General features: G+C 41.9%; 2 protein-coding genes across 4 annotated transcripts; both read right to left on the bottom strand.

Moving 5' to 3' along the window:
- Positions 1-1,067: 1,067 nt before the first annotated feature.
- On the bottom strand, positions 1,068-3,358 carry c1qtnf2 (C1q and TNF related 2). The gene is made up of 3 exons (XM_083980665.1): positions 3,186-3,358; positions 2,604-2,861; positions 1,068-1,732 (listed from the first exon to the last, which is right to left on the bottom strand). The coding sequence occupies exons 1-3, from the start codon at positions 3,211-3,213 to the stop codon at positions 1,092-1,094; spliced, it is 927 nt and encodes a 308-aa protein (XP_083836791.1). The 5' UTR covers positions 3,214-3,358; the 3' UTR covers positions 1,068-1,091.
- Positions 3,359-4,150: 792 nt separating this feature from the next.
- slu7 (SLU7 homolog, splicing factor) lies at positions 4,151-10,709 on the bottom strand. 3 transcript variants are annotated; one of them, XM_083980047.1, is made up of 15 exons: positions 10,580-10,709; positions 10,113-10,296; positions 9,507-9,660; positions 9,336-9,416; positions 9,048-9,212; positions 8,090-8,155; positions 7,839-7,970; positions 7,540-7,637; positions 7,382-7,449; positions 6,834-6,973; positions 5,389-5,550; positions 5,199-5,300; positions 5,020-5,097; positions 4,783-4,905; positions 4,151-4,686 (listed from the first exon to the last, which is right to left on the bottom strand). In XM_083980047.1, the coding sequence occupies exons 2-15, from the start codon at positions 10,286-10,288 to the stop codon at positions 4,507-4,509; spliced, it is 1,725 nt and encodes a 574-aa protein (XP_083836173.1). In that variant the 5' UTR covers positions 10,289-10,296; positions 10,580-10,709; the 3' UTR covers positions 4,151-4,506. The 3 variants fall into 3 exon arrangements, with proteins under 3 accessions (XP_083836173.1, XP_083836175.1, XP_083836174.1); XM_083980049.1 differs by having other exon boundaries at positions 10,113-10,268; positions 10,567-10,709; XM_083980048.1 differs by lacking the exon at positions 10,580-10,709 and having other exon boundaries at positions 10,113-10,549.
- Between the last annotated feature and the right edge of the window lie 846 nt (positions 10,710-11,555).

An 11,555-nucleotide genomic window follows, 5' to 3' on the forward strand; every position in this document is an offset into this window, starting at 1 on the left:
GTGTGATTTGACCTCTAGTTTCTTTATTTCATCATTTTTATTGTTCCGGGTTTTTTTCTTCCAATTATCACTTGTTAATTAGCTAGGCTAATTAGCTTGGCCTGTAAAATAACCCTGGTTTAACACAAAGCCTGTAGGCCTAACACCAAGAAGTGTAAATGATCCTGGCTGCTGCCAAAGGCCATCATGTACATGGATATATAAGATCAAAAACACTAATTAGTTAAAATTTCCTCTTGAAATGGTATTATTTTTCAAAACAGGCCTTAAAATGAAGCAAAGACAAAAAATATACTGAGCCGAATAAAACAATTGAAAAGGGGAAAAAATCAGCAGACAAATAATGTAAAAAAAAAAAAAGAAAAAGAAAAAAAGGCAATGGTCTCTGTCTTATTTGCTGCAAGTCCTCCATATCCAAAATCAATACCCACTGTGACATTTTAATTTTGCAGTGAGAATGATGGATATGCAGGATTTGACACTTGACAATGGTTTGGTGACATGTTACAGTAGTTGAGAGCCAGTCTTGGTCCTGGAGCTTCCTCACCAGTGTGACACAAAAAAGTTTCCAAATTATGAAATAAATCAGATAACACAAACAGGACAACAACTCAAGAGATGCGGTACATAAATTTGTTATCTCAATGCCTACTCCTTATATATTGGCCTTTTATCGGTTTTAAAAGCATTGGATAAAAATGGCAACATTAACTAGGCTGCCATGCAGGAAATCCTCTCACACTCCAACACACAAATGTTTACCTCATCACTGTATGTCAAAAAGGTTAAATATGTGGATTGCAGAATCCTAAACTGTATTCAAATACAGGAACAAAGTAATTGAAAACAATTCAATTACATCTTGGGCAATTTCTTGACAGACTTTTATCAAAAAGTAAATAACAAAGAATAGTTAAGTGGTTTCCCAAATGTAGTTGAATTAGCTACTACTTTCCCCACATGTGCGCCCCCTGGTGTCAGAACCGTTCAACAACTCTGTTCAGCTGGAGTGATCATTTCATAGCATTTTTTTTTTAAAGAATTAAAATCACGTTTAGAATAAAAACAAAGGGTATTTCAGGATAACAGCATTAACTGTCATCTTTGGCGTTTGCTTTTCTGTCAGCTTCACTGAGAAACTCCTGGTCCGCGTAGATGAGGAAGCCAGTGAATGTGCTGTCTGTCCAGAAAGGGTCAAAGAAGAGTCCGTTCTGTTCAGAGTAGAAGATCTGCAGCCAGACCTGGTCGCCCTGCTTCAAGTGGAGAACAGTAGAGCCAGACGCCACATCATTGTTCCCTGTGTTTGCATCAAATGTCTTGATCTTGTACTGTCCATTGTGCAACAGCCCAATGGCGAGGTGCTTGTTTGCAAGAGTGATATCATAGCTGAAATAATAGACTCCAGGTATGGCACAGACATACTTCCCACTGCTGGCATTGTAGTGACTCCCCTCATTCAGCAGGATCCGGCTGAAGCGGATGGGCATTCGCTCTTTAGGGTAACTCTTGGTCACCGCCACAGAGAAGGCAGAGCGGGCTGCACTGCCACAATTGCAGCGTCCGGGAGCCCCTTCCTCACCCGTGTCACCGTGCTCCCCCTTTGGTCCCCGTTTTCCAGCCAGCCCTGGTATTCCACGTTGCCCCTTCAGTCCCCGTGGCCCGGCCTTGCCGAGAACTCCTTCCCGACCTTTCACCCCTGGCTTTCCTGGGTTGCCCGTCCTCCCGGGGTCACCTGACATCAGTGGGAAAATGATGGCAGTGATAAACTCAGACATGATTTACTGATCACAAATAGTCAATACAAGAAGTTGTCAAAACAAAGAACAGCCCCTAAATCAATTTGTTGCGATAGGTGTGCCGATCATAAATAATTTTATTTGTGCCCAAACAACATAACAGTTAGCTGTTAGCAAAGACCGTAGGTCATGAAAGAGTCTATATCTGTTAGTCTTGCCAAATAAAACCCTCATGTACAAGTTAGGATCTGATCCTCTGGATACTGGAGATGGCAGCTGGAGAAACGCACCGAAGACCCCCTCAAATGAAAATCGTGTTTTTCGTGCTTTTCACATGTTCCTGTGGCATTTTTCTTGTGTTAGAGGACATATCGGCAGAAAAGGAAGTGCAAAATTGCATTTCTGAGTTTTTCTGCCTTCAAATTGCTGTGAACCAATGGCAGACGCAAACTGGCAGTTTCAGGGAGACTGGAGCTGACGTGTCACAGCTCCAGGGGAGGGCACTAGTGCTACAAGCTCCCGCCCCGCTCTGCATCTGGCTCAGAGGTGAAAGGCTTGACAGCTCGGTGTAGCTGTCAAGGTATAACAGGTCTAGCTCACCTAGTAGAGCAGCTTGCACCGTCAGCAAGGACTATGCTCCAGTCTGGGATTGAATCCCAGTGTGCAGTTTTACGCTAAACACGCAGAATCGATAATTGTACAGTGTCCAGCTGGTGCAGAGCAGCGCAGTCTCCGCCCACCCTCCAGAGGCGCATTGCTAATGAGAATGTTTTCAAATAACCAAAAAGGGTCGCGGGAGGGGGACTTTAAGGGAAACGGAAGAACTGCCTCAAGTACTATGGTAGATAACCGTTAGTAGATAACCACCTTGATCTCCCTTTTCACCCTTCCCTCCATCCTTTCCATCGGGGCCATCCCTCCCTGGGGCCCCCATAGGTCCCACGGTCCCTGGTGCTCCAGGAACTCCTGGGTTCCCTGCAGGCCCCTCTGGACCTGGCACGCTGCAGACCAGCTGGGAGGAGTGGATGGTGATGTTGCGCCCTTTCTTGGATGAGGAATTTGTTGACTGGGAGACGACAACCGACAGCAAACACAACATCACGCACATCTGGACCATGTTGGTCACTGCAGAGTCACAGGGGGAACAGGGAAATTTATTGTTTACAACAATTCATTTGGTTTGGGTTGTTTTGTGCACCAGTCTCAATCACAAAATGCAAAAATGTGTGTTAACACAAAGCACAACATTGTACATTCACACCATCTACAGCTGTAGTCTGAGCAAAAACATGTACGCAGTTAGCTTTGTGTAATGTTTTTTAGGTTTAGACTATATGCTGCAGAAAAATATGACGCTAAAATCGTGCAGGAGTTACACAGAAGAAAAGACTTCAGCCGACAGTTAGGGTTGTGCATGAGACATTTTAAAAACGTAGATAAACAACTCACCAGAGGAGAAATTATGACCTACTGACATTTTTCACCTTTGTCCAAGTCCTTCTTTGTCTGTGATCGCACACTTTCCTACATGATTTTCCAATAATCGAGTGAGATGTCATTCTCCAAGAGACGCGCTGCAGAGAAATGTGCAGCACTGTGAATCACAGTCCATAACATCCGCCCTGTTTAACCAAGTACACTGCCAAAAAATACTTTCACCATGATGTCATAATCAAGTCAGTGCAACAGTATTGTACAGCTGAAGTGGTGACGCTTCACTTGTTCACAAACTCCAAGGGGCAGAAACAGGATATTACATAACAGACATTATGAATAGTATAGTCATGATTAAGTTACAGTTGTGTGTGTTTTAAAATAATCCCACACAGATTTCAAAGCTACAAATGGAAAATTGGTCTATAGTATTAGTATAAGTATGAATAAAGCCTACCAGATGTTTATTGCTGTGATGAGACCAATCAAAATGTTCCAGTTGTTGGGTGAGGTAGTGTCTTGTCTTTAACCATCTATTGCCATTTACTGCTTTTAACTGGAAACACGTGAGGACAAATTACATAAGTGTTTTTTGTGATCCAGGTTTCTATGAGCAAGAACACAAATGATCACACAAAAAACTTTGCATCAGTAAATATCTGAACTGCACATCCAGTATGTTTAGCTCCAACAATGAAAGTAGATGTCTCTAAAATCCCTCTAACAAGGCAATTTAACATTTTTAGGGAAAACTCTAACAGACTAATTATAACTCAAAGCAGAGTGTTTTTAATGTTGTGAAACATGTCTGGAGGGCGTTTCTAACTGTCAAAGGAAACAGGCTGAAAATTAGCTGCTGGCAAACACTGCCACAATCACAGTGGTGTTGATAAGTGTGCGTTGTTGTCATATTAAAAAAAAAACTATTTTGAAACCACACCTTGTAGTCAAGACAAATGTTTTATTTATAAAAACATATTGATCCTACTAAAAGTAGCTCCTATAATTACTGTAGAGTGAGAATGGCTCCATTTTGAATTCAACTAAAATCTGGGGGGTTTTTTTTAAAAAAAGGGATGTTTTCATTTTTACAGATTCATCAGTGGAATTGGGTATACAAAAACAACCCATTATTATTGTCCTATGGGAATTACCCTTTGAAAAAAAAAAGCGCGCAACATGAAATTAACAAAACACTGTACAAAGTTTTCATAGCGTTTGTGTCAAACTGTAAGTTTATAGGGGAAAGTTGACTTTGAGATTTTTTTTCACTGAGCATCTGCTCTAGTAGAGTCCGTGGGAAGAGTTCGAGGGAGTCAGCAGGGATGGATGGAGGTCACTGTCCCAGGAAGGACGCCATGGGATCATCTGGGTGGAAGCGCTTCATGCGGAAGGCCTCCATCTCCTCCTCGGTGGGCGCCTTCACTTCCTGCAGGCTGCTGTACGGCCTCTTCCTCTCGTCCAGCTGCATGATTGCGTCTATGTGCTTCACTCGTTTATCCTCTGCTTCGAGGGCCTGGGAGGAAGACATTGGTTGGAGGTCAGTTACAGAAATGAGCCAAAACACAGACACTGACAACCGAATGCTGTCTCAACACAAGCCCATGTTTACCTTCTTCAGCTTCTCCTTCTTCTTCTCTTCATCCTCTGAGTCACTGCTGTGAGAGCCACGTTTCTTATTCTTCTTGCTCTTCTTTTTCTTCTTCTTCTCTTTCATCATCTTATCTCGGTGCATCTGATGATTGTAAACGGTGACATGAAAGGCAAGAAAAACGGTGACATAACATACAATGAGATCTAAGACACCAAAACATCTGTTCTTAGCAGCAATCTCTCTGGTGTCACTCACCTCCAGCAGAGATTTTGGCTCTTCTTCCTCCTGTGGTTCAGCGAGTCCCTCTTCAAATGGAACACACTCTGAGTTGTTCTGCAGGTTAATGAAGACAGAAGTTATAAAACATTATAGAAAAGAAACATACAGTATATACTCTGTGTATCAAGCCTTCTCACATTATCACATGTACTCACTATTCCAACTCCAGTCTCTCCTGTGCAGTAACTCTGTTTGATCATGGAGCGACAACACTTGAATCCCCAGTAGCCGTCTTTCCAGTAAGAACCCCAAACACACTGAAAACACACAAGATTTTAGTTAACGGTAGTGAACGAAATCAGCTAAATTAGCGACAACCATTGTCTTTTCCACCAGCGCCCTTACAGTGTGGTTGTTGATGAGCACGTCCTCCTCATACTTGGAGCGGGCGACGGCTTTCTCCAGTCCTTTGAGTACAGCACCGTGACGAGAGTACTCCACGTAATCCTCCGTCTGGGCCAGCAGCAGCTCCCGCGGTGGAGCATCTAAGTGCTCTTCACCTCCATACTGAGAGTTACAAACAAAGTCAGTGTCATCAGCCAGAATGAATATTATTAGTATACATCATTTTTGGCCTGGAAATAAATATATTCAGATCATTGCACTGATTTATACCCAGTAATATCAACAGTTGATAGAGCTGATATATTCTGATACATACTGAACACAAGATGCTATCAGACCCTTGGTGTAACACAGTGATTCTTAACCATAGGGTCGCGGCCCACGCTTGGGCCAGCAACCCCAGAGGGCCGCGGGACTGCGTAGATCAGGCATGTCCAAAGTCCGGCCCGCGTCTCAGGCCTCCAAAAAGGCTGAATGACAAGAGGGAGTGAAGCCTCTTGTCAGTCATCCAGGATCTTTGTCCGCTACCACACACAGTGCAGCATGTGACCCTGTGAGGAGCAACGCCAGGTACAGTGTTGCCAACTTGGCGACTCAAAAGCGACTAGCGACGAATCTAGCGACTTTTCTGGTGCTGTTACAGACGTTTCTGGTTTGGAGACTCGGACGTGAAAGCACGTCATCACTGCTGTTTTTTTGCAACGAGCAGCGGTGCTGCCGTGAGCCCCCACCGGCGGTGTCACGGAGCTGTCCCCGCTACAGAGACCCGCTCCAAGCCGCTGACACCCCCACCACACCCGTCTTTAGAGCGACATACACAGCCTCAGCTCAGTCACTACTCACCTCATCTACTGTGATGACCCACAGTCAATATCTATTGAAGTGCTATTTTGTTGAGACTTGATAAGAACATTTTTTGAAAAAAAAAAAAAAAAAAATTCCAGACAAATTTTTCTTCATCTTATAGGGTCTTCAAATATGAAAAGCAGAGTGATTTTGGTAAAAACTTGTTTAGATTTGTTTATCTGTGAAGAAATTAAAAGAATGCCATTTGCAATAAAATGTGTTAAATAGTTAATTACCATATATATGTACACATATATATATGTATATGTATGTGTGTATGTATGTATGTATGTATGTATGTGTATATATATATATATATATATATATATATATATATATATATATATATATATATATATATATATATATATATATGTATATATATATATGTACACACACACACACACACACATATATATATATATATATATATATATATATTTAATGGGCCCCGGGCCACTTTGTACTATAAAAATTGGGCCTCAAGGTCAAAAAGGTTAAGAACCCCTGGTGTAACATACAATTATCCTGCCTGACATATGTCACAGAGTGTAGTGTTTTATTTCTCGTGTCCTGTTTAAACAGGCAAAACATGTCACCTTCTCCAAGATGCCATCCCGCTGTTCTTCTTTGAAGTCCTCCTTCTTGACCTTGAAGGATTTGTGGAGCAGCTCCAGCTTGGTGGGGTCGGCCTGCAGATGCACCTCTGAGCCTCTCTCATAAGCCTCCCAAGCAAACACTGTCACAACATGAAGCGTCATCAATCATAACAGGAAACTGTTAATGCATGCTGCCTTCCTGCTTCTGCTGTGAGCAAATGGGATTTGTTTGATTTTAATTTATCCTGCTCTTGGCATGGGAAATATATTCTCATATAATTTACCATTTGATCTCTTATTTTATAATATGGATAGCACACAATGTAAAAGGTAATTACAGAATTTAAGCATAAGTAGTGAAAAACTACTAACCACTGATGTCTGCAGGCTTTACCTTCTTCAAAATATGGTTCTGACTGTGTGTATAGTTAACTTTACTGTTCACATGTGCTCTATTGTTTGGAGGCCCTATGACTAAAGCCCACAGCAAACAGAATAGTTTTGGTTCGTCCTCTTTTGTTGAGGAGAGGTAGCTTTTTCTGACTTACACTGTGTCTGAGCCATTGTGATCGTGTCCCCAGAATAACGGGCAAAGTTGTCTCCAGCATACCCGACTCTGTCAACAAAAGAAAACACAACAGTTACAAAATGATTTCAACGTGAGCCAGTGAGTATCCAGAATCGAAATACAGTGGCAATGACTTACTCGTCGGGGTTCATGCCAGTGTTGGAGTATGGGTTCTCCCTCATAGCTCGAGTCTTTGGATCGTAGTAGGCGGAGTTTGGATCCAGATTCCTCAAGTACTGTGGTAGTGAGAGACAGACAGAATGGTTCAGATTATTGATCCTAATGATACTCACTCACTTAATTTCATGCAGCAAATATTCTTGAGCACAGAAAAATAATTTCCATCATAGATAAAACAAACAAACAAACAAACAAACAAGGAATTAAGTACGATTCAAGCGCAGGCACTGGGCCTGAACAGTCGAGTTGTCTCTTACTTTCGCTGTGTCTTCTCTGATACGCAGATTCCTGACAGTGATTCGTCTCTTGGAGTCGAAATTCTGACCGGGCATGTCGATGTCATCTGCATATTTATCTTCGTCTTCATCCTCACTGTCATGTTCCCACTGCTACAAACAAAGGATTTTAAAAAATGCATTGTTGGTCATCCAGACAAGAGATTGTCTATAATTACAACATCTCAGTACAATCCATTACTTTTACAGAAGTGACATCACGGAGGACTTACAGTTTGGTCCAGTTTTCCAGAGGCCAACTCATCCTGAAGTTTCTGCGCCTTCAAAGTCCTCTTAGCCTGAGAGACAGAGGCAAATAGGAAGTCAGTTCCATGCAGTAGACGACAAATAGACAACACACTTTAAATGCAATGTTTCGAATGAGACTCACACAGGATCACACCTGATTTGAGCACTAGCTCTGATTTCATCCTAGCCTCGTAAACCAGCCTCTGGCGGAAGTGCATTTCATTTCATTCCGAGGGAGAGTCTGGCCTCATCCCCATTCTAAGCGTTTGGACTGAAACGGGGAAATGGGGTTGTCTGTCAACGCTACTACCAAAGATATTAAACCGTCTTTGCTACTACTCCTGCCCAGCTCCCGCCCACCCCAAACGCTTGCAGGGGGGATGAGGCCAGACTCTCCCGAGAAATGAAATGAAATGCATTTCTCGGGAGAGGCTGGTTTACGAGGCTAATTTCATCCCTCCCTCAGTAAAGTTTTTTAGGCGTTGTAAGAATAAAGGATTTCTCAGTGTCAGTTATCAATCTGATTAATAAATATATTGATAGAAATGTTGTTCAGTGTCAGGTTATTTTATGTAGCTTGTTCAAATTTGGTCCCAATTCTTATGGCGCAATATAGGAGTGCAGCTGGAAGAGATCTGTGCTCTTAACCTAGTTCTATGGTATCACCGAGGTTTGTTTTTTCCTTTTTCCAATTTCCTTCTTAAAATATCACAGTTTTTCTGTGCTCCATATTTATATTAATTTGCACTGTTTTTTCTTATATGTACATTTTTACACATTTTTTATACTGCACTTTTTCCAACATTGTATGTATATAGTATATATGTGTGTACTGCTGCTGGCAATACTGGAATGAAAGACATATCTTAATCTTGATCTGTTCTTCCTCTCAACAAATGCTCCAGAGGTTAACCTCGCTGAATTTATCAAAAGACTACTCACCAGGTCGACTTTGGCATACTCCTCCACGATGCGCTGGTGTTCCTCGGGGTCGTATCCGTTCCAGCGGTCCCGCTTCCCGTCATAGTCCAAATCAAGCAGAACCTGAGAATGTTCATCTGGAGCTATGCCTGTGCCTGTGAACTTCGCGCCAACTTTTCTGGGTCGCTGTTGGGATCACAGCGAAGGTCAGAGGTTATAACAGATATAACAGTTTATAAATGTGCTGCAGAAGAAATGTGTAAAATACTATCTCTGCTGGAAGAGAAAAGATTGCTTTATTCATTTTACCTCCAAGCAGTCTTTCTTCTTGTGTGTCAGGGCACCACAGTTTTCACAAGCTCCTTTACGAAATTTTGTAGTAAGAGTACCCTAAGGAGAAACAACATAAAACTATGAACTTTAAAGCTCATGATTACAGCAATAATTGAAAAACAAAAAAAACGAATTATTCAGTCTCACCTCTTGCACACCTCTTTTATACCACTCTCCAATTGTTGAGTATTGTGCCTCAATTTCAGCCTGTGGTCTCTGATGCTTCAGTGTGGGCCTTTTGGATGGGTCGATATACCACGGCACTGATGAAATATACTGTGGGATGTGAGGGTTGATGTCCCTGGGGAGAAGAATCAGGATTACAAAGAGTCCACATTGCTGTCACAAAACTAACACTGTCAACTATTCAAGTCAAGTTTGAGGGACTTGTACTACAGTCATGTAATAAGAGAGCATCCTTGTTTACAGTATGGCAGCACTGAGTCACAGAGTTGGTTCAAATGCTGAGGATGGACAATACATCAATATGTTCTCAATTTATTTGGGGTAAGTATTAAAGTTGGCTAATGTGAGACCTCTATGATTGTCTGGATTTCAGGCACCACATAACAAAGTGTCAAGGTAGATAAATTGAAGCTGAATCAGGATGCTGACTGACAGACAGTGAGAGTCTGTCTGTCCCACACTTGGTTGTGAAAAAAGTCCCTCTTCAAGCAGCGGTTTGTTTCCAGATGTGAATATTATTAGTACAGTAAGTTGGTATTCAGACACTGGCCAGGCTCTGCTACTTACTTTCCCTCCTCGTCGACCTCAGCTGGAGCGTTTCCCAGCTTCCTCTGCTCCTCCAGCTCCTTCTTCTTCCTCCAGTCCTCCCTGGTCATCTTCTTGGGCTCATCCAGCCCGACGATGCCCTCCGTGCTGGTGCTGACGCCGGGCTGCTCCGTCATGCTGCCGGGCTGCTCCGTCATGTCTGAACCTGCCACCACAAATACACCTTGTTAAGTTAGCGATAGTCGCCTTTACACACCCCGAACCGCTCAGCAGAAACAGCAGAAACAGTATCTGTCTAGAGAAATTGTCCTCCAGTCGCCAGTTTACTCTTGCTCATCCAGAACCAGATGTGATCAAACCTCATGGCTACAAACGGAAACAAACAAACAGAAGTGCGTTAGCTAACTTAACCTAGCTGCTGACTTTAACGTGAAGGAAATGTTTTAATTTCATCTTTAAAAAAATAAATTAATACATTGTTTACTTACCTTGGTAAGATCCAACCAAAAGTACTTGAGTTTTTTGTAAAAAGCAGCAGTTTTCTCTGTCGCTGACTCTGTTTTAGGACTTGTTACTTGTGTTTTGACTACAGACACATCGTCGCCATTTTACATCCACCACAGCTACGTCACGTCCTTTCTTCCTCTGCGGTGGTGACGTAATGACGTTGGGATACAGCGACGTCTAGAGGAGGGGGTTGCTTCTTGAACTATTCACCTCGATGTTGATGAGCATTAACCACAACAGTTGTCTATATTATTGTGTAACGTTGTTGAATAACATAGTGTTAATTATTATGCTACCAAGCCGTCAATAAAGTTGAAATCTTTATAAAGTAGACAGTTAGCAACGTGATGTTTTTTATCAATAATTATAGTAGCCAAATTTACATACTGAGCATACATGTTTTGTGATTCTCCATAGTGACTACTTTTAGCCTATATTTTATCACTTGAACTATATTTTTGATGCCTATAATTTTTACACAAGTCAAATTTTGGAGAGGCCTCTTGGATTAGAAATGAAACATCTACAAACAAGTCAAAATGCCCTTGATTTAACATTTCTAGAACGATAATGGACCTGAAGAATTTTCATACATAAACATCACATGATAAATGTGTAGCTTTTATTTACTATAACAGAATATTTCTGATGTAGGCTACTACTAGGGATTTTACTTAAGATCAGTGCACTTGTTTCACCACTGGGGGGCACAAGCTCACCACTGGATTACTAGGCCCCAGAACTCCACTCAAAAGACTGGTTTAGCTTGGGAAAATGCACCACTAAAATGCATAATATTAACAGATAGACGATCTTGAGAGTGTCACTTCATCAAAATAAAGTCTGAACCTTTTATTCAAATTTAGAGATACAGATTGCAGTTTGATTTAATCGTGTTTTACTGCCTCAACCACCATTAGGAAGGGCCATCAGGCTGATAAATGTGGTTCAAAGCAC

This window comes from Trachurus trachurus (assembly GCF_905171665.1).
Source record: "Trachurus trachurus genome assembly, chromosome: 10".
Lineage (NCBI taxonomy): Eukaryota > Metazoa > Chordata > Actinopteri > Carangiformes > Carangidae > Trachurus > Trachurus trachurus.

Excerpts from the sequence above, each read along its gene's own strand:
- c1qtnf2 (XM_083980665.1), bottom strand. The coding sequence starts at position 3,213 with ATGTCAGTAGGTCATAATTTCTCCTCTG. Across the intron at positions 2,862-3,185 it reads AGGTCATAATTTCTCCTCTG|TGACCAACATGGTCCAGATG; the intron begins GTGAGTTGTTTA and ends GTGACTCTGCAG. Across the intron at positions 1,733-2,603 it reads GGGTGAAAAGGGAGATCAAG|GTGACCCCGGGAGGACGGGC; the intron begins GTGGTTATCTAC and ends CACTGATGTCAG.
- slu7 (XM_083980047.1), bottom strand. The coding sequence starts at position 10,288 with ATGACGGAGCAGCCCGGCAGCATGACGGAGCAGCCCGGCGTCAGCACC. Across the intron at positions 9,213-9,335 it reads AGAAGAAAGACTGCTTGGAG|CGACCCAGAAAAGTTGGCGC; the intron begins GTAAAATGAATA and ends TGATCCCAACAG. Across the intron at positions 8,156-9,047 it reads AGTATGCCAAAGTCGACCTG|GCTAAGAGGACTTTGAAGGC; the intron begins GTGAGTAGTCTT and ends TCTGTCTCTCAG.